The sequence below is a fragment of the Dasypus novemcinctus genome, chromosome 23, assembly GCF_030445035.2.
Source record: "Dasypus novemcinctus isolate mDasNov1 chromosome 23, mDasNov1.1.hap2, whole genome shotgun sequence".
NCBI lineage: Eukaryota > Metazoa > Chordata > Mammalia > Cingulata > Dasypodidae > Dasypus > Dasypus novemcinctus.
This window is the reverse complement of record NC_080695.1, coordinates 15,262,260-15,289,740: the sequence shown is the minus strand read 5'-3', so window position 1 is coordinate 15,289,740 and position 27,481 is coordinate 15,262,260. Positions and strand designations below refer to the sequence as shown.

The following is a 27,481-nucleotide window of genomic DNA, read 5'->3' as shown; positions in this document are numbered from 1 at the left end:
TTACTGAAATGTAATTTTATATCTATTGAATCTAATAATAAAAGAATCAGGGCTTCTATTTTGTATGTCTTTTTTTTGGCAATTTATTTTATTGTATTTCGCAAAAACATCAGTTCATGAGAGATTGGGGAAAAAAATAACCTGGTCCTTCAGGATAGATAGTTTACAAAGTATGTGTTAGAGAAATCACACCTGTACACAAGAAGATGAGTATAAAGGCATGAGCTGCAGCATTATTTCTAAAAATGAAAATTGGAAATAATATGAATGGCATATTCATACACTGGAATACTCTTCAACATGTTAGATAAATAAAACATAAATAAACCTCAAGAAAACACGTTGAGAAAAAAAGCAAGTTACAGAAAGATCACATGCTGTGATACTGCTTATACTGCTTATACTCATAAAATCATGCGAAGACAATGTTATATGTGAATATTTTATGGATATATTTTTAGGAATGATTTAAAACTTGTATGGAAATCATAATATCGTACCTGTATTATTTTTCTTTAGATTCACCATTCCAGCTTTCTTTTCGGCCTTGCCTAATTATTTCACTGTATGTTATTTCAGGGTAGTGGGGACCCACCAACCCTAAGACCCACCCTGACTCTTGCAGACCTCAGGCACGTCTCCATCATCCCCTGGAAAAATTCATGCTGACTCTCTAGGATAGTTTCCCTCTCCCTACACTGGGAATTTGTCCTGTCAAAGTCCTCCCATTACAGAGTCACAATCCATCAATAAAACAGCTATAATGAACATCAAATACATTCTATGAAAATTTACAAGTAAACGGCTAAATGTAAGTTCTCTCACTAATGCCTCTTGGATACAGTAAATGATTGCCTCAGCCTGAGTCCACAAACTATAAAACAGTTGTGAAAGGGGTTGGTCCTCAGATGTATAAACCAGGCTTATTGCTAAGAACCCCAGGGGTCCATGGCACCCCAGGATGAAATCTGCCTGCTTCCTGGAAGCAGCCTTGGTTCCAAACGCCAGAAAGTGGGACTTCGAGATTCTGGGGGAGAACTGGGAGTTAGAGACGCGTTTTGAAGATCCCTGAGACACACTGGGGCTGAAAGAGTTTGCATAGTGTCAGGTGGAGCATGGACAAATGCCTTCTAACAATTTCCACATCCTCTTAAGGAAAGGTGCTATAGTGAACTCACTCTTTCATAGTGGGAGGGCATAATAAACTTCTACTGCTTTATGCTTCGCCTGCATCCAGAGTTCATACCAGATTATTCAGAGAAAAGCTTGGGCTGCCATATATCCATTCATGGAGCGGTTCACAGGCTACAAGATGCTGGCTGTAGGACTAGTCTCTCTGGTTTGGGTAAGTACTCTCTTCATCTCTGGTCTGGCTCATCCCTGCTCATTTCTCAGCTCCCTGTGCAATCTCGGTTTGGGTCGCTTAAGGCTTAATTTGGGAGAGTAGGGCCGACAGATGCTCTCATTTTCCTCCCCCCACACCAGTGTGACTCCAGGAACAGCAGTTGTAAGGTGGGACCCCTGTCTTTAGGAGGGGGTAAGCAGGTTGGGTGTTGGGGTCTACCAGAGAATCTAGAACACAAACCGGAGTAGATTGTTCCTGGAAATTGACTGACATTGTTCTTAGATGTCTCCACCCATGAAAGGTGTTTTCCTTTCTGCCCCAGTGTGAGAGAAAGAGACAAAATCTATGGTGTCTACTCTTGTTTTCTAGTAGAGAGGGAAAAAAGCCAGGGTTCAGAAAAAATCCCTATCTGGAAAGAGAGTGGACATTTGGCTGGAGTGACACTTTATTGCCTCTTCTGATAACTTGGATACAGAAGAAGCCAAGAAAAAGGCATTTCCTTATTTCCCTGTTTGTCTACAGGTCAAAACTGGCCTTCGGAGGTTGAATGTAGCTATAGATGAATTTTGTTTGATCCGTTTATACTCATGTCTAAAATGGTTGAATGGCTGTTGATATTTAGACATTAGAAGATTGTATGTGAAAATATAGATTTCTGGCTTCTCTTAAAAGTGGATAATCTGGCATCATGGATTCACAAATTGGTCTTTTTTTTTTAAAGATTTTATTTTCATTTATTTCTCTCCCCTTTCCCCCCGTTGTCTGCTCTCTGTGTGTTCTTTTGTGTCCACTTGCATTATTAGGCGGCACCAGGAAACTGCGTCTCTTTTTTGTTGAGTTATCTTGCTGCACCAGCTCTCTGTGTGTGCGGCACCACTCCTGGGTGGGCTGCGCTTTTTTCATGCAGGGCAGCTCTCCTTGCAGGGTGCGCTCCTTGAGTGTGGGGCACCCCTACGCAGGAACGCTCCTGCACGGCATGGCACTCCTTGCGGGCAGCAGCATAGCATGTGGGTCAGCTCACCGCACGGGTCAGGAGACCCTGGGTATCAAATCCTGGACCCTCCATATGGTAGGCGAATGCCCTATCAGTTGAGCCACATCTGCTTCCCACACAAATTGGTCTTTATCTAAGAGCAATGAAGGATTTTGGCAGGGAAAACCTGGTTTTTAATTACCAGTTCCAAATAAGTTGTTGGTGATTTCATTTCAAGAGTAGCCTTTCACCCAGAGAAAGGGTAGGACTTCTCTGTGCAGGAGCCAAAATGTTCCACCTTTTAAAAAAGTTGAACTGTATAACATTTCTAAAAGTATATGAATCATAAGTGCACAATAAAATTTAAAGACATCACACCTCTGTAATTACCCACGTTAAGAAATAGAAATTACCAGTACTCCTAGAAACCTCCTCTTATGCCTCCTTCTGTGGCTTCCCGCCACTCTCTTTCTTTCCAAAGGTAGCCAGCCACTTGACTTCTGACATTACAGTTTATTTTTGCCCAATTTTGAATTCTATATAAATGTAATATTACAGTATATTCACTTTTGCGTGTATCTCTTTCAATATTTTTTTTTAATTTTTTTATTTTTTATTGACTTTGTAATAATATTACATTAAAAATATATATGTGAGGTCCCATTCAACCCCACCCCCCCACCCCCCCTCTCCCCCCCCCCCAACAACACTCGTTCCCATCATCATGACACATCCATTGGATTTGGTAAGTACATCTTTGGGCACCTCTGCACCTCATATACATTGGTTCACATCATGGCCCATACTCTCCTCTATTCCATCAAGTAGGCCCTGTGAGGATTTACAATGTCCGGTGATTACCTCTGAAGCACCATCCAGGGCAGCTCTATGTCCCGAAGACGCCTCCACCTCTCATCTCTTCCTGCCTTTCCCCATACCCTTTGTCCATTATGTCCACTTTTCCCAATCCAATGCCACCTCTTCTATGTGGACACTGGATTGGTTGTGTCCATTGCACCTTTATGTCAAGAGGAGGCTCAGATTCCACCTGGATGCTGGATGCAATCCTCCCATTTTCAGTTGTAATCACTCTAGGCTCCATGGTGTGGTGGTTGTCCTTCTTCACCTCCATCTTAGCTGAGTGTGGTAAGTCCAATAAATCAGATTGTAGGTGCTGGAGTCTGTTGAGGCTCAGGATCTGGCTATCACATTGTCAGTCCAGAGATTCAAATCCCCTAAATATATCTTAAACCCCAACATTAACTGCACCTCCAGCACATTAGCATGAAAGTCTTATGAAGGGAGATCCCATCTGAGTCCAGATTCATCACACATAAACACCATTTCCAAAGAGGGGCCATCTGCCCTGGTAGTTAACCCCATCGGCCATGACCATAACTCCCATGGGTCTCTTTAGCCCTCAAAGGAACCAATATCTGGGGGTTGTATCTGCTTTATCTGTCTCTCTGACTCTGCTCAGTTGTGCATGAGGGCAAACCTTCTGCCAGCCTCCAGACTCTTTTTTAGAAACTCGTAGCCATATAAACTCATTTCTCCTTTCCATTTCCCCCTTACTTTAGGTCAAACAGCATTTTAAAGTCATGGTATTTTATGTAGACATGGATATTCTGCTGATCCGCATTGAACCTTCCGTATAAGGTCATTTTCCAGTTGCATCATCAGTTGGTAGTTGATAGTGGTCCCTCGTTGCCAGGGAGGCTCATCCCCGGGTGTCATGTCCCACGCTGGGGGGAAGGCATTGCATTTACATGCTGAGTTTGGCTTCGAGACTGGCCACATTTGAGTAACATGAAGGCTGACAGAAGGAAATTCCCAGGCACAAAGTTGCTCTAGGCCTTGTTCTTATTTTGGGTTTATCAGCTCACAAGCATAGTCATTAGTATCAGGGGCTCACTGTTGAACCCTCACTCCCTCCCGGTCCCCACCACTGTACCTGGGAGACTGTCGCTGCTCCCCTAGGGACCACGACAGAGCACCACTGGCCAGGAACCCAGTACCCCCCCCTACTGTGGTTTTTAATTGTTGCCACTATGAGTATATCCAAACATTACCATGCACCCTGGACGTATGTTCTGTACAGCTCCCTGTCAGTCATATATCACCTGTCATTGGTATCCCATACCAGTATCCCTCCATTGCCATTGTTGAAACACTCTGTGATCCAGAACTCCCCGAAATTTGAAGCCCAATATAATGTCATGGTCCCTTACTAGGGAATGGCATATAGCGATGAGTTTAAAGGATAGATAAAGAACTTGGATAAAGTTAGATAAAGAACTTAGATAAAGAATGTTGATTTGAAAAAATTCCACATCCTATTTTTTTCTTTTCCCCCCCCCCCCCTAATTATTCAGCTTTTCTTCACAGGAGTCCTAGACCACAGCAATGTATATATATAATATACAGCACTCCCACACATCCACCAGAAAACCTTTTCCCTTCCACAGTGATACTCTTACGTCCTATTCATATCATATTTACTTAAAGTGATGTACAGAGTCTGAGACATTAGCTTTCTAACAAGGTGACATCTGTGCTTACATTATGGTGCATACTTTAGGATACACAGTTCTTTACATTTTTAGTTATCCTATGTTTTACATTATGGTTTACATTATCAGTCTGTCATCTCCTATATGTTATGGTGTAATATTACATGTTTTATATTCATCCTTGTGTACTCTCAAGAAACTCCTCTCTTACCCCCCATTTACTTTGGTTCCACACATTTAACGTCCATTTTCCCTTCCACCTTGGTGCCCTCAGTGACAGCCAACCTCCGTTTCCTGAGGAGCCACTTCCAGAGATAGATGGAATAGTGTTCAGGGCCTAACTTGCTCAACTGCCCAATGCCTGGGAGCCACCCTTTCTCTCGAGGGATACAGTTCCCTCTATTGGATGGCATTAGTCCTCCCCAGGATGTGGGTCCACCCCCACTCTCACTACTTGGGTTTCTACCCCATGGTGTCACCCACTCTGGCAGAATGAGCATTTAGACATTCCCCAGGAGCCCGTCCTGCATCAGACCCTCCCCTCCGAGCATTCTAAACAGGTAACCCTCTTTATTATATTTTGATATGATTTTCTCGGCATTTTACTCTCCACCAACACCTGACCCTCTCCTGGTTCGTATGCTACCCCTCCCTCCCCCCACTTTTGGGCAACGTTACCCACCCGTCCCTCCCCAGCCACCCTCAAACCCGCAAAGCCCCAAGCAAAGGCAACCCCTTGCCCCCCTTTTATCTCTTCTTTGTGTTCATACTTACCACCATCTCGTCTTAAATTCCACCCCTGCAGACATCGGCTCATATCCTTCCTCCACCCTCCGATTTCCTGCAAGCCTATCGTTCAGTCTCTTGCTATCTAGGGCAGCTTGTTTATTTCATATCATTGAGGTCATGTAGTATTTGTCCTTCAATGTCTGGGTTGCTTCACTCAACATAAGGTTCTCAAGATTCATCCATGTTATCACATGTGTTTGTAGTGTGTTTGTTCTTACAGCCGAGTAGTATTCCATTGTGTGTATATACCACATTTTATTGATCCACTCGTCTGTTGATGGGCATTTGGGTTGATTCCAACTTTTGGCAATAGTGAACAATGCTGCTATGAACATTGGTGTACATATATTGGTTTGTGTTCTTGTTTTCAGTTCTGCTGGGTATATTCCCAGCAGTGGTATTGCTGGGTCATATGGCAAATCTATGGCTAGTTTTTTGAGAAACCGCCATACTGTTCTCCAGAATGGTTGGATCCTTCTGCATTCCCACCAGCAGTGGATGAGTGTTCCCCTTCCTTCACATCCTCTCCAGCACTTGTATTCTTCTGTTTTTTTCATAGCTGCCAATCTTATGGGTGTAAGATGGTATCTCATTGTGGTTTTGATTTGCATTTCCCTGATAGCTAGAGATTTGGAACATTTTTTCATGTGCTTTCTTGCCATTTGTATTTCTTCTTCGGAGAAGTGTCTGTTTAAGTCTTTTTCCCATTTTTTAAATGGATTGTTTATCTTTTTATTTTCAAGATGTAGGAGTTCTTTATATATGCAAGTTATAAGTTTCTTATCAGATATATGATTGCCAAATATTTTCTCCCACTGTGTGGGCTCCCTTTTTACTTTCTTGACAAACTCAACTCCTTTGAGGTGCAGAAGGCTTTAATTTTGAGGAAGTCCCATTTATCTATTAGTTCTTTTGCTGCTCGTGCTTTTGGTGAGATATTCATAAATCCATTACCTATTACAAGGTCCTGTAGATGTTTCCCTACACTGCTTTCTAAGGTTTTTATGGTCTTGGCTCTTATATTTAGGTCTTTGATCCATCTTGAGTTGATCTTTGTATAAGGTGTGAGGATGGTAATCCTCTTTCATTCTTCTACATATGGCTATCCAGTTCTCCAGACACGATTTGTTCTTTCAATATTTTTGTGAGTCACCCATGTTGTAGTGTAAACCTGTTATGTGTTCATTTTTCATTTCATTATAATATTCCAGCATATGAATATTACCACCATTTATTTATCCATTCTACCATTGGTAGATATTGGGGTTGTACTCAGTTTTGGACTATTTTAAATACTGCTGCTATGGCCCTTTTGTCCATGTCTCTTGGAGGACATGTGCACACTTGTCTGTTGGATATATACCTACGAGCTGAATTGCTTGCTATGTTGGTATGCGTATGTTTGACTTTAGTAGATACTGCCTGTGATGGCTAGGCTAATGTGTCTACTCGGCTGGGTAATTGTGCCCAGTTAGTTTTGGTCAAGCAAGCACTGGGCTGACTGTCATACAAGGGCATGAATGATCTCACACCAGTGAGTTCACTGCATGGATGGCTGATTACATCAATTAATACAATCAGCCAAGGAGATTTGCTGGCACCAATGAGTGACGTTTTATTCAATCAGTTGAATGCCCTAAAAGGGGAAGTGATTTCAGCATTCAGGAGAGTTTTCCAGCTTGACTTTGGACAGCAATATTCTCCTGGGGAAATCCCTCGAGTACTTCATCAGATCCCCTGATTTGCAGCCTGCCTGCAGAATTTGAACTTGTGCATCCCCACAGTCATGTGAGATAATTTTATAAAATCTTATACTATTTACAGATATCTCCTGTCGATTCCCTAGAGAACCTGACTAAGACACTGCCAAACAGTTTCCCAAAGTATCTTTACCCATTTATGCTCTCACCAGCACAATATGAGAAGTTTAGTGGTTTCATATCTCACTAATGTTGGTATGATTAGCCTTTACAGGTATTTCATTGCAGTGTTAATATTGCATTCTCCTTGCTAATTAAGCTGATCATCTATTCACATATTTATTGGTCATTTGGATTTCCTCTGTTATGAACTACATGTTTTTGTTTTTGTTTTTTTTTAGATTTATTTTATTTATTTCTCTCCCCTCCCTCCCCCATCCCCCATTTTCTGCTCTCTTGTGTCCATTCACTGTGTGTTCTTCTCTGTTCTGCTTGCATTTTCAGAGGCACTGGGAATCTGTGTCTCTTTTTGTTGCATCATCTTGCTGCGTCGGCTCTCCATGTGTGCAGCGCCACTCCTGGGCAGGCTGCGCTTTTCACATGGGGAGGCTCTCCTTGCAGGGCACACTCCTTGCGCATGGGGCTCCCCTACACAGGGGCCATCCCTGCATGGCATGGCACTCCCTTGCACATGGCAGCACTGTGTGTGAGCCAGCTCACCACATAGGCCAGGAGGCCCCTGGGTTTGAACCCTGGACCTCCTTTATGGTAGGCAGATGCTCTTATCATTTAAGCCACATCCATTTCCATGAACTGCATGTTAAAGTATATTCTGCAGGAAGTGAATGTGGCTCAAGCGATTGGGCTCCCACTTACCATATAGGAGGTCCAGGGTTCCCCAGGGCCTGGTGAAATGCAAAGCTAGCCCATTGTGGCAAGCTGGCCTGAGCTGAGAGCTGGCCCATGCATAGTGCTAGCCCACGTGGAGCACTGGCCTGTGCTGGAGTGCTGACCCACACAGAGAACTGGCATGGAAAGATGATGCAACAGAAAGAGACACAGAGAAGAGACAATAAAAGATGCAGCAGGCCAGGGAGTTGAGGTGGCACAAGAGATCGAACACCTCTCTCCTACTCCAGAAGGTCCCAGGATTGGTTCACAGTGCCACCTAAAGAGAAGACAAGCAGACACAAAAGAATACATAGTGAATGGACACAGGGAGCACACAACAGGGGGAGGAAGAGAAATAAATAAATAAATCTTTAAAAAAACATAAATAGCACAATGACAGAAGTAAGTTCTTCCTTATCAATAATTGCTTTAAATGTAAATGTATAAACTTTCTAGTCAAAAGGCAGAGATTGGAAAAATGGATAAAAACCACATTATCTAACTACATGCTGTCTACAAGAGACATACTAACAGCCAAAGACACAAATAGGTTGAAAGTGAAAGGATTGAAAAAAATATTTCATATAAATAAAAATCAAAAGAAAATGGGGGTAACTATACTAAAATCAGATAAAATGTACTTTAAGTAAAAAACTGTTAAAAGAGACAAAGAAGGACATTATATATTGATAAAGAGTCAATTCATCAAGAAGGACATAACAATTATACACATATAAGTACCAAACAACAGAGCCCTCAAAATATATGTTGCAAAATTGTTGGATTTGAAGGGAGAAACAGACAATTCTAGAATAAATATTGGACACTTCAATACTCCACTTTCAAAAAATGGATAGAACAGAGAGCAGATGTTGCTCAAGCAGTTGAGGCACCCACCTCCCACATGAGAGGTCCTGGGTTTTGGTTTCCCACTGCCTCCTAAAGAAGATAAGCTGACACAATGAGCAAACACAAATGAGCAGGGAGCAGATGTGGTACAGGAGGCTGGGCACTCACCTCCCACGTGGGAGGTCCTGGGTTTGGTTCCTGGTGCCTCCTAAAGATGAGACACAATAAGCAGACACAGTGAGCAGATAGTGAGCAGACAGATGAGGGAGCCATCGCAGCAGGTGGGGGTAAAATGGATAGAACATCTAGGCAGAAGGTCAATAAGGAAATAGTGGGCTTAAGCGTGATTATAAACCAACCAGATCTGACAACATACATAGAACACCTCACCCAATGACAGCAGAATACACATTCTTCTCAAGTACACGAGGAACAGGTCTCTAGATAGACTGGATGTTAAGCCACAAAACAAGTCTTAATGCATTTTAAAGGGATTTTGAAAACCTATCCTTGACTGGTTGTGTTCATATACTGGCTATCTCATGGATGTTCACTGCTGGTGTGAAGAGCTTGAGTGGCTCAGGGAGACTTAGGCCACGACTTTGGTTTCAGGTGGTTGCTGAAAGGCAGTGCCCTCAGTGACTGGAACAGCCATTGGGAAAACATTTTGAAGGAGAGAACATTCCTTCTAGGCCTCAGGAACACCCTTCCCCCCCAAACACATTTAGTACCCACTCCAGTTCTGTGCAGCTTGTCCACCGTTCTTTTGGATTTGACAGAGGGGAATGATTTTTGTTCTAGTTCACACTTGCCCTGAAGGTGTAGCTCTTTGGGGTCCCAGCATAATATGGGAAGATGTCCTCTGAGATTCCCCACCTTGGGTGGGCCCTGGGTTCTAACTTCCATTCCCTTCACTCTTTGGGCCATGAACTAAAGCTTAAGTGTGTGGTTTACACAGCTGCCCTTGAGGAAGCAACCATATTTTGGTTCTGATATTTCACTTATTTCAGGCACCTCCCTTCAGTATTTAGTGTGGCATGTTCCCACTTTCTCTTCAGGTCTTTAATGCTTTCAAGTGAATTTTCTTTGCATTTCAGATAGCATTTTTTTTTTCATTTATTTTTTCAGCAAGAGGTTTAGTTCAAGCATTACTGAAAATAGAAGTCTCCTTTTCTATTCAAGTTGTCATCTTTTCTCTCCAGCAGCTCTCTTTGAACTTATTGATCATCTTTCTCTGGCTGTTGCTAAATTATTTGTCACCTTAGATAAATTATTATTTTTCTTTGTCCTTATGGTGTCTTGGAGTTATGAACCCCGGAAAAAAACATGGTCTCAATCTTAATCTATTTCTGTGGGTGCCTAAGCCTCTAGCTTTAAGCGGAAAGCCTGACTCTATCTCACATCCCGCCGGAGCACTTTTACTCTCCCTTATTACAGACCTAAGCCCCAGCTCCTACTGCAGGAGTCCCAGGCTCAGCAGGTCCCAGCCTGTGACTCAACCCTTCCCGGTAATTGGATTTCCTGCTCTGTATCTCATCCATGGAGATATTTACCTTGTTTCTCACTCAACTTCTCTTTATCTATGATTAATCAGAGGTCCCTGATTGTTAGCTTTGGAATTCTGTGATAAAACAACTGCATGTCAGTTGTAGGGGGCTGCAGCCCAATCAGTTCCTCTAGACTTTGTTATTTAAGTAATTGTATTGTTTTCCTAGGGCTGCTATAACAAATTGTCACCAACTTAGTGGCTTAAACAACATACAGTTATTCTCTCACAGCTCTGAAAGTCAGAAGTCATTAAAATGGATCCATGGGGGCTGTGTTCCTTCTGGAGCTTACAGGCTCCAGGAGGGAAACAAGATTTGCAGGGGTAAGGAAAGCTGGACTTGTGAGGGTTGGGTCCAGGCATTCACCTAGGTGGGTGTTTGGGGGCAAGGTAAAGGGAGTAAGAAAGATGAGATAAGAAGACAGTTGAGCTGAACCACAGAGATAAATTCATCTTTACAAGATGAAATGCTCCTTGCAGATAAATGTAGTGGCAGCTCAGATCACCAGGATTATGGTTTGGATGCAACACAGTGTATGCAGGACAGGATACCTGGGTCCTACCTGGAAGAGGAGAACTAGTTCTGGTGAATGGAAACCATCCCAAAAGAAAATGAGGGAGGGAAGCGGATTTGGCTCAACCGATAGTGTCCGCCTACCACATGGGAGGTCCAGGGTTCAAACCCAGAGCCTCCTGACCTGTGTGGTGAGCTGGCCCATGTGCAGTGCTGATGCGTGCAAGGAGTGCCGTGCCACACAGGGGCATCCCCCGCTTAGGGGAACCCACGTGTGGGGAGTGCACCCCATAAGTAGAGCCACCCTATGCGAAAAAAGCACAGCCTGCCCAGGAATGGCACCGTGCACACGAAGAGCTGATGCAGCAAGATGACGCAACAAAAAGAGACACAGATTCCTGGTGCCATTGACAAGAATACAAGCAGACACAAAGAACACACAGCGAATGGACACAGAGAGCAGACAATGGGGGGAGGGGAGGGAAGGGGAGAGAAATAAATAAAAAATAAATAAATCTTTAAAAAAGAAAATGACGGAAACACAAACCACTGACACCTCCCTCTGTCTCTACCTGCAGATCTCATACTTAAGGATTACCTGGCCTGACAGCACCATCCCTCGGCCCCCAGGGCCCCGCCCTGCCAACAAGTCCTCCAGCTCTTGCCCCCAGGGGCTCTTCAACCTGACCCACCTTCTGTACTGGCCTCCGACCCCCGGGGACGAGGGAGACTTTTTGGCCTCCACCAGCCCCCAGACCTCCACCTTCCACCTGAGGGAGCCTGCCCGGGCCAGCTATGCCCTGGGAGGCTCCCTGGAGGCTGTGCTTGTGGCCAGGGACCACCGGGGCAGGCCCAAGACCCACGGTGGCGATCTGTTTCGGGCACAGCTGCTGGGTCCTGACCAGAAGGCAGGGGTCCCTGGAGCTATCCGGGATCTGGAGAATGGCACCTACCTGCTGTCCTTCCCCCTGCTCTGGGCTGGGCAGGCCCGGGTGCAAGTGCGGCTGATCCACTCCAGCGAGGCCGTCGGGGTTCTGCGGAGAATCTGGAGGGAGAAAGTGGCCACAGTTGATTTTAAGGGCTATTTCCGGGGACCCACAGGATATGAAGAAAATGTGGTTTGCAATGTGGATCCCCAGGGGACTGGAGCAAAAGGGCCTGTCTGCCAGTACCCGGATGTAAGTTCTGGGGAGCTCTGGTTCTGTGCTCAGCCCCCTACCCTGCCCTGTGACTCTCTAGTTGGGCACTCAAGTGGACGTTACCTGAAAGTGACCACACCACACGACGAGGCTCTGCTGGCGTGGTAAGAAACCCAGCCTCTGGGATTCCTGCCCCAACCCTCAACCACATCTGCTTCCTCCTCACTCTTGACCCTATGATCCAGGGGCCATCCCCAGTTTACACCATTCCTTTATTTGTGATCTCGTTCAGCACATGCTTGTTTTCTCCTATGAGATGATAGACATTGCTAGGTTCAGAAGAAAAAAATCCCACAGAACAATAAGAAAAATCATACAACCCGATAGAAAAATGGGCAAAAGGTATAAACAGGAATCCATAGAAGAAAAAACTTAAAAGATGACTGAATAAAGGAAAATATACTCAACCTCATGAGTAATAGGAAAATTTAAGTTAAAACCAGAAAATAATATCATTTAATTATACCCATACTGACAAATTTTTAATATGAAAAATAAGTGTGATGAAGATTGTAGAGATGAAAAATCTCACATACTGCTGGAGGGAGTGTACATTGGTATAACAATTTAGGAGAGGAATTCAATAAAGGTGCATATAATCTACAATCTAAAGATTTTCATTCTAGTTATAAATTGTAGAGAAACTTTCTCACGTAAGATCCAAGATAAGTAAGTATACAAGAAAGTTTATTAGAGGCATTAACTGTAATTGCAAAATATTAGGAAAAAAACTAAATAACAAGCAATAGGCAATGGATAAATAAATTGTATATAGAAGTTAAAATGAATGAAGAATAAACATATATTATAACATCACTAAATCTTGAAAATAAAGTGAATGAGACACATATATGATACCACTGATGTAAAGTTTTAAAACTTATAACACAATTCTGTTTAATATATCATGTTAAAATTTAATTTTATAATATATATATTCATATTTAGCTATATAATATTTAGATACAGAAATATATATAGCGAATGTATAAAACAGGATTCATGAAAGTACCTTCATTGTTGGAGGAAGTGGACTGGAAAAAGCCAAGAGTAGAGAGATGCATCTGTGGACCTAAAACGATCTATTTCTTTCCTTTTTTAATATAAGCTTTTATTGTGAAATAATTATAGATGCACAAGAACTTGCAAAAATAAAGCCATATGAACCCTTCACCCAGTTTCCCCCAATGACTGACATCTTGTATAAATTATATAATATCAAACCAAGAAAACTGACATAGTTGGTACAGTGCTGTTAACTAGATTACAAACCTTACTCAGTTTTTACCACTTCTGCATGACTTCCTTGTATGCATCTGTGTGGTTAGATTCCATGTGCAGATTTTTGTCTACCACTGAGATACACAAATGCTCCGTCACCCAAAAGGAACTCCTCAAGCTATTCTGTTATGGTCCTTTGCACCCACCACCCCCATCACTGTCCCCTGGCAACCATTAATCTCTTCTCTAGCTTCATAATTTTGCCATTTTGAGACTGTCTTATATGGAATCATAAAGTATACAACTATTTGAAATTGGCTTTTTCGCTAAGCATAATGCCCTTGAGAGCCATCCAAGTTGCTGCAGGTATCCACACTTAATTCCTTCTTATCACTGCTGGTAGTCTCTTGCATGGATTCACCAGAGCATGTTTAACCATTCATTGGTTGAAGGACATTTGTGTTGTTTCCAATATTTGGCTATTATGAATAAAGCTGCTATGAATATCCATATACATGTGGATATTCATTTATTGGGAATAAATGCCCAAGAGTGTGATTGCTATACCATGTGATAAGCGGATGTTTTGTTTTATAAGAAACTGCCAAACTAGTTTCCAAAGTGGCTGTACCAATTTTACATTCCCACCATCAGGGTCTGAGAGATCCAGGTTCTTGCATCCTCCCAGCACGTGGTGTAAACTCTTTTTCATTTTACCCTTTTATCTGTTTGTTTATAAAGATCTGATTCAAATTTGGCAAAATGTTAAGATCCAATAAGGATATTTGGTGTAAATAAAATGACCTTCTCACTGCCTAGCCAGTGAGAAAAAAAGGCAGTTAACAATGGAAGATTCGTCTTTCAGGATTTTGTCCCATGAAAGAAAGGGAGCCTGACAGAGTTGTAATAACAGGGAGTAATGGAAGAAGGGCTTTATTTCATGGAGCAAATGTGATCATGTTTATATTCTGAAAAGAAAGAACTCAGTGGAAGAATAAGGTAAAGGTGCTGTCTTAGTTTGTCTTATCTGCTATCACAAATACCATGCAACGGGTTGACTTAAAACAGTGGGACTTTATTGGCTCACAGCTGTGTGGCTAGGAGAAATCCAAACTCTAGATATTGGCAAGGCTTGCTTTCTCCCTGAAGACTGACATTCTGGTCCTGGCTGTGGGCAATCCTTGGAGTTCCTTGGCTTTCCACACACGTGATGATGTTCTTTCCTTTCTCCTCTGCATTCCTGCAGATTTCCTGCAGAAGAGCTTCTGGCTCTTCCCTGTGGCTTTCTCGTTAACAGGCCTCCAGTGATCTAAATTAAGACCTGCTCTCATTCAGTTGAGCCACAGTTTAGGTGACAGTAGCACCTTCAAGGGCTTCTATTTACGATGGGCTCACACCCACAGGAATAAGGATTAAGATTAAGAATGTAGCTAAATGAGAGTCCATAACTCACTGCAGTCCATGACTGCAGGTGGTGAAAAAATGAAGGGGCACAATCTATAAGGGGCAGAAGGAGGTGCCCTTAGGGCACAGTACAGTGTCACCTCCTCTCCGGTGTGGGGCAAGGAGGAAGTGAGGGTGAGTACAGAGGTAGATCAATTTTCTGCTCTGGAGGTTTAATGGTGAGGTAGCTTCTCTGAAAAGTGAGAGGTGCTGCCCCACCCCTCGCTCCCCCATCCCAGGAGGTGAAGGGAGAAAAATAAGGTAAACCACCAAAAACAGCTTCAGGGGATGGGTGAGAGACCTAGGTTGTCCAACAGCATTTCCAGCCTCCCTAGAACTGGCAGCCACAAATTCTAGAGACAATGGTTATGCATTCATGTAAAGAGTATTTATTAAGTTATTTATTAGTTATTTATTTTGTTTAATTTCAGCATTATTCAGCAGCTGGTAATCTTATTGTCTGAGGTTTTTTTTTGCTTTGATGTAAAATATTTTAAAATATCAATTTCATAATTAATATATGATATAGAATATTTATGCAGGTATATATTATATAAATATAGCATAATTTACAGACACTAAATGTACCTCTTTCAAATGTACAGGTCAATAAGCTTTGATAAATGTGTACATTCATGTAGCTGCCACCACAATCAAGATATAGAATATTTCCCCACCCTTCGAGGTTCCTGGAGGCCCTTCCCATCCCTCCCTCCCCAGCGCCAGCGAGCACTGATATGCTTTCTGACGGTATACATTAGCTTGTACAATTATCATTGCACAAAAATGAAATCATACAGTATGCACTCTTGTATGGGTTTTGGGGATTAATCTATATTGATCTATATAGCTGCAGTTTTTCCTTTTTTATTGCCTGAAATACCAGTTTATCTTTTGATGAAATGTTGGATCATTTCCAGGTTTGGGCTACTATGAATAAAGCAGCTATGAAAATTGGTGTAAAAGACTTTTGTTTTTGTTTTTCTGGGTTTTTTTTTGTTTTTGTTTTTTGTAGGAGACTTTGGCAGACAAATATTTTCATTTCCTTTGGGTAAACACCTGTGGATGGGGAACTGCTGGGTTAAAAAAATGATTAATAGGCTTTATTTTTAGAACTGTTTTAGATTTGCAAAGAAATTGAGTAGATAGTATAGAGTTCTCATATCCATTCTCCCCCCACCACCTTTTTTTTTTTTTAAGATTTTAAAAAAATTTATTTCTCTCCCCTTCCCCCCCAGTTGTTTGCTTTCTGTGTCCATTTGCTGTGTGTTCTTCTGTGACCACTTCTATCCTTATCAGCGGCACTGGGAATCTGTGTTTCTTTTTGTTGCATCATCTTGTTGTGTCAGCTCTCTGTGTGTGCAGCACCATTCCTGGGCAGGCTGCACTTTTTTTCGCGCTGGGCGGCTCTCCTTCGGGGCACACTTCTTGTGCATTGGGATCCCCTATTCAGGGGACACCCCTGCGTGGCAGGGTACTCCTTGCACGCATCAGCACTGTGTGTGGGCCAGCTCCGCACAGGTCAAGGAGGCCCAGGTTTGAACCGCAAACCTCCCATGTGGTAGGCAAACACCCTATCCGTTGGGCCAAGTCCACTTCCCGAGTTTCCCCTATTATTAACATCTTCCATTAGCACGGCACAGTAGTTACAATTAATGAATCTAGGTTGACACATTATTATTAACTAAAGCCCATCGTTTATTCAAATTTCCTTAATTCTTTTTAATCGAATGTCCTTTTCTGTTCCAGGATCCTCTCCAGCATACCACATTACATTTAGTCGTCAAGTCCTTGGTTGGGACAGTTTCTGAGACCTTCTTTGTTTTTGACGACCTTGAGAGTTTTGAGCAGTACTGGTCAGGTATAGTGCAGGAACCCCCCCCCAGTAGAAAATAGTCTGATGTTTTTCTCATGGTTAGACTGGGGTTATGGAGCGAATGCTCACAGAGGCAAAGTTCCATCTTCATCACATTCTGTGAATATGACACATGCCTGCTGATGTTGACCTTGATCACCTGGCTGAAGCGTTCCTCCGGTTTCCCCACCGTATTTACTCTCTCCTCCCCCTCCCTTCTAAACTGTTCTCTTTGGAAGGAAGTCACTAAAGGCACCCAAATTCAGGGAGTGGGGGATTGTGCTCCCCATTGTCTGAGTTTTTAAGTAACAGAAAATGATTCTGCTCCGTATTCCTTCTAGAAATTAGTGCCAGGAGAAGAGTGTCTCTCCTGGGCATGCTGATGTCCTTCCATTTATCAGCAAAGGAGGGCTGGGGTGTGCTTTTTTATTTTTTAAGATTTATTTATTTATTCTCCCCCTTTTCCCCTCCTCCCGCCCTTCTTTTTTTGCTATCTGTGTTGTCTTCTTTTCTTCTCTAGGATTCACCGGGATTTGATCCTGGAGACCACTGATGGGGAGACAGATTCCCTGTCAATTACGCCACCTCAGTTCCTGGTCTCTGCTGCGCTTCACCTTGACTCTCCCCTTGTCTCTCTTTTGACGTGTCATCATCTCGCTGCGTGACTCACTTGTGCAGGGCACTGGTTCACCAAGAGGGCACTTGTGCAGGCACTCATGTGGGCACTGGCTCACCAAGTGAGCACTGGCTTGCCACGCGGGCACGCTTTCTCTTCTACTTTTTCACCAGGAGGCCCCAGGGATTGAACCCGGGTCCTCCCATCTGGTAGGTGGAAGCTCTATCACTTGAGCCACATCTGCTTCCTGGGGTGTTCTTTTTTTGACCTTGACTGCTACTAAGCCAAGTGCCCAATGTGTGGTTAATTTGCAGGGTCTCTCTCTCTCAGCTTCCTGATAAGATTTTCTCTTCCTTCTGTCATTTTTCTAACTCTTTATTGTAATGGCCCCAAATTATAAATGTGTTCATTGAATTGTGATGACCTCTAATTCTAAGCAGAGTAGAAACTTTAAGTTAATCATCCTATGCCCATGTTTGGACTCAGCTTTACCCTTGTCACCATCCCTTTATTTTTTTTTATTTTAATTTTTAATTTTTTAAGATTTATTTATTTATTTCTCTCCCCTTCCCCCCCTCCCCTGCTCCGGTTGTCTGTTCTCTGTGTCTATTTGCTGCGTCTTCTTCTTTGTCCATTTCTGTTGTTGTCAGCAGCACCGGGAATCTGTGTTTCTTTTTGTTGCGTCATCTTGTTGTGTCAGCTCTCCGTGTGTGCGGCGCCATTCCTGGGCAGGCTGCACTTTCTTTTGTGCTGGGCGGCTCTCCTTACGGGGTGCACTCCTTGTGCATGGGGCTTCCCTACACGAGGGACACCTCTGCGTGGCAGGGCACTCCGTGCACGCATCAGCACTGCGCATGGCCAGCTCCACATGGGTCAGGAGGCCCGGGGTTTGAACCACGGACCTCCCATATGGTAGACGGACGCCCTAACCACTGGGCCAAGTTCGCTTCCCTATTTTTTTTTTATTAAAAAAATTTTTTTCCATTATGGGTTTTCAATCAGCTTTTTATCAAGGAGAAAATGTGGGTTCTTTCCCTCTCTCTCTTTTTTTTTAATTTTTTATTGTTTTTCTGAAGATACATAGATCACAAAAAATGTTACATTAAAAAATGTAAGACGTTCCCATATATCCTATCTCCAACCACCCACTCCTCCCACATCAACAAGCTCTTTCATCATCGTGGCACATTCATTGCATTTGGTGAATACATTTTGGAGCACTGCTGCTCCACATGGACAGTGGTTTACATTGTAGTTCACACTCTCCCCCAGTCCACCCAGTAGTGGGTTATGACAGGATATATAATGTCCAGCATGCGTCCCTGTAAATCCTTCCTTTGTTGCCCGGTGTTTCTGCAGGAAAGTGACTGACAAGTTACTTCCTCCGGGCATTTCTGTAATCCAGGTCAGGTCTGCAGACCCTGGGAACCACAGTCTGGGTGAGTGGGGCTGGGGAGTGCGGGGAGGGGCCGGGGCAGCATCTCAGAAGGTTCTCATCCTCGCCTGCTCTGGCAGGGCAGTTCATCTGGGTGATTTGGAGGATGGGCAGGGGTGCCAAGGCTAACTCTGCCTCTCTCTAGACTTGATCATGGGTAAATTCCTTAAAAGTTTCATTGCCTCCGTGTCCCAGTTGTAAAATGGAGACACTAATGGTCCTTTATGGGTCTTTGTAAAGGAGTAAATGAAATAATAATCCATGTGAATCTCATGGAAGCGTGCGTGGCATATCGTAAGCGATAAATGCTAGCTCCTTCTGTATTAAGCCTGTTCCGGGTTTCCCTTCCTCTAGCACTGTCCCAGCGGCCCCCATGCCGGCCTGGGCTCCCGGCCACCAAGCCTTCCGGCTTCTACCACCAAGACGTGTGGCACTCGCTGTCCTGCTCCGGCCGCTCCTTCCCCACGGCCGACAGCATCCTGGGCTGCCTGGCCGGCCGCTCGGTGCACATGATGGGGGACTCCACGCTGCGGCAGTGGTGGGAGTACCTGCGCGACACCGTGCCCTGTGAGTGTTTGGGGGGGCGGCTCCTGGAGCCTCCCAGGGGAAGAGGTGAAAAGGGAGGGCTTGGAAGGGTGAAAATCCTGTCTACGTTGGGGGCTGGAGCAGAGCAATGGAGCAGAAGAGGCAGACCTGGGGAGGATGCAAATAAAACCATCCAGGGGCCTTTTTGCTTTAGTGAGACAGAAGTGATGCAATTAGCTCAGATGGCAGCATAACAACCTTCCAAATAAGACTACTTTTGACAATTCAAAAATAAATATTCCTATTTAGTCTCCAAAATAAAGTTTCCTCTTGAATAAAATTAAAATGTGAAGCAGCTTTAAATGTGAAGGGAAGCAGATGTAGCTCAGTGGTTGAGTGCCTCCTTCCCATGTATGAGGTCCTAGGTTCAATGCCCAGTACCTCCTAAAAAAAAATGTGAAGGTGACAAATTTCAAACTTTTGTCCCCATCCCCATCCAGGACTTGCCACTGAGTCTTGACCAGCAGCTCAGTAGAGAGGGGGTTCCCTCGGCAGCTAAAGCCTGAGTCATTCCTGCTGAATATGTGCCACTTCCTCAGCCCCTCCAAAGTTTAAATTTCCGTGTGTGCCTTTTTTCTAAATATTTTCAGTATTAACGGAAAACATAAAACCATCACAAGAATTGTAGGTAATTTCCATTTGGAAAACAAAAGCAAACCCTTAGCATCCTGTGACTTATTTTAAGTAAAATTAGGTTCCAAGCAACCAGTATCTAGTACAAAGTTATTTCAAATCTTGGGGATAATGGGGACGTAGGAAAATAGAGAAAGAAAGCTAGAGAGAATGCCTATCAGGTTGGACCCACTGTTCAGGAACCACACTCACTGAATGTAAGCTCAACTGTAAAAATATCATGGCTTATTTACTATAGCACTTGCTTACCATGACCCTTTTTTTTTTTTTTTAATAAGAATAACGTTTTCTGCCCTCACCCCCAGATGGCTTCCTCCGCAGTCTGCTCATTGTTTCTACTCGTTGTTTGTGCTTGTTGTCTGTTCATTGTGTCTGCTCGTCCTTTAGAAGGCACCAGGAACTGAACCCGGGACCTCCCATGTGGAATGCGGGTGCCCAACTGCTTGAGCCACAATCACTCCCAAGTATACAATTTTGATAAGTTATGGATTGAAACACAACAGATATCTTTAAATCCATGAGTTTATAATGATAACATTATAAATGGATAAGTAAAGGGAAAGAAGCAGACCTTTATCCTGTGTTTCCTGTACAACCAAGTGATTGGTGAGGGGAAATTTCTCTTTATAAAAAGATTCCAGCTCATAAAAAAAGAATGCTAACATTAGAATATCACTATTTTGCAACCCTTAGTGGATTAATAGATCCAGGCAAAAACCACTGTCCCCCAAAAATGGAATCTGAACTTGATCAAGCCTCTAGATCTAAGAACCAATTTACAGGAAATATAAGGGATTAGGAAAAAAACATCAGGTATGATTGACATTAAAGCCAGACTATGGGAAATTCTACTAGTTTCTTCAACAAATAATTTTAATAATAAAAAAGAGGTGAGAATGGGGAGCTGATGTATTAAACAAGAGTTAAGAGACATAGGTACCTATCTTGATGTGTGTACCGTATTACTTGAGAAAACTATAAAATACCCTCATAAATTTTTTTGCCCTTAGACTACATTCCACTAAGTAAGTCCAAAGAACTGTGTTAGGTCGTTTGAAATACGTTCTTTCTCTCTGTGGTAGTTATCATCCATCTCTGTGAGCTCTAACCTGGTAATTCTTCACTATCATATAATGTCTTTGATACTTTCAAGGTTTTTGTTTTTGTTTTTTTACCATTGAAGGCAGTCTACAGCAGTGTAGTTGGGCCAAACCCCATAGCCTATCATTTTCAGAGGATAACATACTGCATAGACGGTTTTCGAACCGTTTTCCCCCCTTACCATATACATTGAGACATCTCTTTATCAGTACAGAGATATGGTTGTACAGACTCATTGTATGAATATCCCTTCTTTCTGAATACCTGGTCTTTTTTAAAAATTTTCTGTTCCAAACAATGCCACAGTGTGTATAGTACTTGGTATGTTTTCAGGTGATCCTGTAGGATAAAGTTCTAGTAGTTGTAGGTGTCAAATAGGAAATATAAATGCACATTCACTTTGCCAAAATTCTCCTATTTTACACTTTCAACAGCCATAAACAAGGATATCTGTTTCTTAACAGCTTCAACAGACTATGCTGTTTAAAGTTTGTATTTTTCTCTCAATTGAATAGGTGAGAAATACAACACATTAAAATACAAATGCTTTCTTTATTGACTTTTGTATCACCATGTGAATCTGGTTTCCTCTACTTTTCTGGCCTTCCTTCCCAGTCTCTTTCTCCTTTAGTCTCCAGCCTCTAAATAGCAAAGTTCTTCAATATTAGTCTTGGGCACTCTATTCTTCTCCCATCTCATGATGGTCCTAAGTCAGCTTTCCCCTTCCTGTTCTGATGCTATCCATAATAACAAGGAATCCCAATTTTATCTTTCTGGCACAGACCTCTCTTTTGAACTCCACCTGCCAACTTGTTATCTCCATGTGGATCCCTCTAAGTGTCCAAAAGTTCAACACAGCATTATCCCTGGCTCACCCTTCGCCTTTTCCATCACTGACATACGGTCTGGACTTAAATACGGTTATCTCCCAACTGCTTAAACCACAAATCTGGGTCTCAATGACATCCCTCCTCTTTGATGCCAGGATCCAATTAATCATTTAGTCCTGCCCACTCTACATCAAAAATATATCTGGAACTCCACTCTTTTTTTTTCCAAGATTCATTTTATTTATTTCTCTCCGCCCCCCCACCCAGTTGTCTGCTCTCTGTGTCCATTTACTGTGTGTTCTTCTGTGTCTGCTTGCATTCTTGTCATGCGGCACCAGAAAACTGTATCGCTTTTTTTGTTGCGTCATCTTGCTGCATCAGCTCTCCATGTGTGCAGTGCCACTCCTGCGTGGGCTGCACTTTCCACGCCGGGAGGCTCTCCTTGCAGGGCAAGCTCCTTGCGCATGGGGCACCCCTACGCAGGGGACACCCTTGCGTGGTACAGCACTCCTTGTGCATGGGCCAGCTCACCACATGGGTCAGGAGGACCTGGGTTTGAACCCTGGACCTCCTATGGTGGACACTCAATCAGGTGAGCCACAACCGCTTCCCACTGTTTTCTCTTTTTCGCTACTTCTCTCCATCCACAACCATTGTCACACTTATTGTAAAGTCCTTTCACCTGGGCTCTGCATTTCACTTCTTCACCCCAGGTTTTCACAAGCCAGCGAGCATGACCTTTTAAAAAGGTAAATTTAAAATGTTCAACTATGTTACTCACCTGCAATAAATTCCCGTTTTCCTTAAGAAAAAACCCAAATCTTTCACATGATCTACAAGGTACTGCATGGCTTGACCGTGTCTGTATATCTAACCTCATCTCATCACATTCAAAACGTTCCAGGAGCATCAACCTTTTCTCACTTCCACAAAATTTCCAGTCTCTTTTCTCAGGAAAGGTACCCAAGGAAATATCTCTCCCAAGCATCTGTAAACTCCATGACAGCAAGTACTTTCATCTCCTTTCCAGGTATAGAAAAATACCCAGCACAGTGCCTGTGCAATAGAGAGCATCTCAGTTTGTGCCTGAGGACTATGTTAGACAAATGTCGCTGGGAGGTATTAAGAGGCTAACCTAAAAGTTGGATGCAAATGTTGGACTTGGAACACCTTAAAATGAAGAATGGATAGGATTTGGTGAATGGCTTGACTCCAGATCAGGATTTCATAACCTTTTTTGTTCCATGAACCCCTTTGCCAGTCAGGTGAAAACCACGGACCCCTTACTAAGTCCACACTATACTGTGTATTATTTAATAAATATATCACACCCTCACCAACACATCCCTCAAGAATAATGTTTTTATTTTATTTCATTAAAGATTTATTTTATTTATTTCTCTCCCCTTCCCCCCTCATTGTCTGCTCTCTTGTGTCCATTTGCTGTGTGTTCTTCTGTGTCCACTTGCATTCTTCGCAGCACCAGAAATCTGTGTCTCTTTTTGTTGCATCATGTTTTTGTCAGCTCTCTGTGTGTGCAGCACCTCTGCTGGGCAGGCTGCACTTTTTTCACGTGGGGTGGCTCTCCTTGCAGAGCACACTCCTTGTGTGTGGGGCTCCCCTATGCGGGGGAGACCCGTGCATGGCACAGCACTTCTTGTGCGAGGCAGCACTGTGCATGGGCCAGCTCATCACACGGGCCAGGAGGCCCTGGGTTCGAACCCTGAACCTCCTATATGGTAGGTGGACACTCTATCAGTTGAGCCACATCCGCTTCCTTGAATTTTAATTCAAGCTCACAGACCCCTTGTTAAGAACCCCTGCTCTAGAAAAAGACACAGAGAGACATCAGATATGACTGAGGGCCTCCCCCATGGAGAAGAAAAGGATGAAATGTTGAGTAGTTATCAACAGTGAAGCTGATGGGGGCAGGGAGCTTGGGAAGTAGAGAGCAAGATTTGTGCAGAGGCGAGAGGGCCATTTTACACCAACTGACTTCAGGGCAATGGAGAGAAAATGTTGTTCAGGTACATGGGAGTGTGGGATTGAAGCTAAGATAAGAAATCACGGCTAGTGGGAGAGATCTAGAAGTCACTTTAGACAAAAATTGAAGAGGTAAACATGTATAGGTTCCCCATGAGGGAAATGGTTAAGAAAAATGGATGACAGAGAAAGAATTTTAGGGAATACTTCCATTTACAGAGTGCAAGGAGCAAATGGAGCAAATGATTAAGCAAAGGTGATCAGAAAAATAGAAAAAGACGAATTAATGTAGACTTACATAAGTCAAGAAAGGAAGGTTTCAAGAAGCTCTCAGCAGCATAAGGACGTCAGATGCCATTGAGAAAGAAAAGCAAACAGGACAGGGTTTTGGGGTGATCAAGCTTTGGCGAACTTATAGAAGTGGGAGAGCAGCATTAGGGTTTAGGGAGAGAGTGGCTGTGTCCTGGGAGGTAAGTGGGGGCTGGAATGTTTATTTGTACAAGAAAAAGGTACACTAACCTTCTCGTCTAAATCCCGTGACAGCCCTGCAGCCGGTGGATCTACACGCGGTCTATCAGACGGGGCCCCTGATGGCGGTGGACGCCTCGCGGGGCATCGTGCTGCACTGGAGGGCCCACGGCTGGCCCCTGCGCTCCCTGCGCACCCCAGTGGCCTCCCTGCACTCCGTGGCCCGGGAGCTGGGCGGCTTGGCCGGGGGCCCCCACACCGTGGTGGTGCTGGGCCTGGGCGCCCACTTCACCACCTTCCCTCCGTCCGTCCTCGTGCGGCGGCTGGTGGGGATCCGGGCGGCCGTGGCTGCGCTGCTGGCCCGGGAGCCCCGCACGCTCGTGGCCATCAAACTGGCCAACACCGGCTACAAGTCCGTGTACGGCAGCGACTGGTTCACCCTGCAGCTGAACCGGCTCCTCCGAGCGGCCTTCGCTGACCTCCGCGTGGCCGTCGTGGACGCCTGGGAAATGACCTCCAGCCTGGCCCTGCCAGACAACATCCACCCGGGGCGACTCATCGTCCGCAACGAGGTGGACATGCTCCTCTCCTTTGTCTGCCCCGTCTGAGTGCTTTGGAGGGTCCCAGGGCTGTGTGGGTGGAGGGGAGAATCTAGAACTGGGGACCCGGCTGTCAAAAGAACCACAGCCATGGCGGGACCTTGGACTTAGAGTAATTTGGAAAAGAGTTGTGACCCTAAAACTGACCACCTAGGGTTAACCACAGTGAAAGTTTTGATGACCATTCTTTCATACCTCTCTCTATGCACTACACATGTACGTGTGTCATTTTACATGCCTTCTTGTTAATTCAATGTTTTTATGAAATCTGTATTAAGATCATTGTAAATGCGCATGCGGTTTTAAGAAATAACATGGAAAGATCCCCTGTACCCGTTCCTCAGTTTCTCCCAGTGGTAACATCTTGTTTCACTATAGTCCAATATCACAACCTGGATACAACCCACCAATGCTGTTCAGCCTTCTCCATTTTACTAGTACTCATATGTGTACTCATATGTGTGCATCTGATTTTACACAATTGTATCACATGTGTAGGTTTGCATTTAATCCTTTAGCATCTGTCTTGTGGCCTTGCAGGGGAAAGAAGACAAGCCTCAAAGGATCATCCAAAATGGGACTTCTAATAGAGCCCTGGCTTACGTTGGAGTCTCAAAGGAGATACCCTCAGGCTAAGGGCCATCCAGAAATACAACCTCTCGCCCAGGTTACACAAGGAAGTCTAGCTTTGGGGAAATTTCATATGTAAAAGAAGGAGGGAAAGTGTCCATAACACTTTTTGCCATAAGTCAGTCTTCCTGTTGGTTTGCAGCCTGAACTGACACCACTTGGATGGCTCAAAAAGCTTAAACTTTAAAAAATTTAACTTGTACCTCCAGTCACTTGACAGAAGTAAATAAGTATAATCTCTGAATAAACCCACATTTATACCAGTTCTCAAAGAATATTTCACAGAAAACATTACAAAGAAAAAGAACTGCTCACAATTGCAAATCATGTAACATACCAGAAACAAGACATCAAGAGTGAGACACAGGGAAGCAGACTTGGCCCAGTGGTTAGGGCGTCCGCCTACCACATGGGAGTACCAGGGTTCAAACCCTGGGCCTCCTTGACCCATGTGGAGCTGGCCCATGCGCAGTGCTGATGCGTGCAAGGAGTGCGCTGCCACGCAGGGGTGTCCCCACGTAGGGGAGTCCCACGTGCAAGGAATGCATCCCGTAAGGAGAGCCGCCCAGCGCGAAAGAAAGTGCAGCCTACCCAGGAGTGGCGCCGCACACATGGAGAGCTGACACAACAAGATGACACAACAAAAAGATACACAGATTCCTGTGCTGCTGACAACAACAGAAGCGGACAAAGAAGAAGCCACAGCAAATGGACACAGAGAACAGACAACCAGGGTGGGGGGAAGGGGAGAGAAATAAATAAATTTTAAAAATCTTTTTTAAAAATAACAAAATAAAATAAATAAATAAATAATAAGAGTGAGACAGCAGAAACAACACACAAAAAAGCTTCAGTTTTTGAATAACTGAAAAAATATAAAATATTATTAACATAACTTAAAAGAAAAGAGAGGCTTTAGAATATGAAAAAAGAGCAAGGGTCTTTGAAAAAGAGCAAAACAGAACTCGAGCTCTTTGAGCACAGTGAGGACCATCATTTTAAAGACTTTGGTAGGTCTATTACTGGATTTTGTTTAGGTCCTTGACTAAACTGCAAGAAATGAATTTCAAGAGCAAGCTGCATTGATTGAACCAGTAATTTATTAAGGTAGGGAGGGAAGAGGAATGGGGGGAAACTCCCAGGTAGAGAACGTGGGCCGATTTACAGGCTACACTTCCCCGTGATAGGTCCTAAATGCCCGGGTTTTACTTGCGTGGCCATGGTGGCAGGGGAAACACGCGAGTGCAGGGCGCAGAAGGCAAAGGAACGGGCACACAGAATGGCCCCGGACAGGGCGAAGGCAAGAGAGAACAAAAGGCCTTTGGGCTTGCTTTGTAAACCGTTAATTATCCTGCCCCTTGGCCAATGGCAGGGGAGGAGTTCCAGCTCTTTGCTGTTTTGATTGCTTGCCCCACCCATCAATCCCCCGGGAGGGCCCCATGGTAAAGTCCTTGGGAAATATCCTATTGGGCTTCTTCTGGCTTCCGGAGGAAATCTCATTCCGGATGGGAGAATCTCGCGAGGGTCTTCCAGCGGCCATCTTGGGGGCACTGGTGGCCACGTGGACTTTTGTCAGGTTCCAGGTCTGTCCATTGATGCCCTGTCCAGCCGGCTTCAGGTCCTAGGTGTGGTCCTCGTCACTGATGGTTGTCATCTTCTCTTTGCCTGGGCCATCGCTTCCTGTTCCTTTATATGTTTTGTATCCTTTTGTTGAAGCCTGGACATTTTGATATTTTAATGTGTTATTTCTGGAATTTAGACTC

The 27,481-nt window shown here is 43.9% G+C and overlaps 1 protein-coding gene across 1 annotated transcript; it reads left to right on the top strand.

Moving 5' to 3' along the window:
- Positions 1 to 925: 925 nt before the first annotated feature.
- On the top strand, positions 926 to 27,481 carry LOC101433857 (NXPE family member 3-like). The gene is made up of 5 exons (XM_058285849.2): positions 926 to 1,345; positions 11,699 to 12,423; positions 18,814 to 18,893; positions 19,244 to 19,456; positions 24,565 to 27,481. Exons 1-5 carry the CDS (start codon positions 1,289 to 1,291, stop codon positions 25,095 to 25,097), a joined length of 1,608 nt encoding a protein of 535 aa, XP_058141832.1. The 5' UTR covers positions 926 to 1,288; the 3' UTR covers positions 25,098 to 27,481.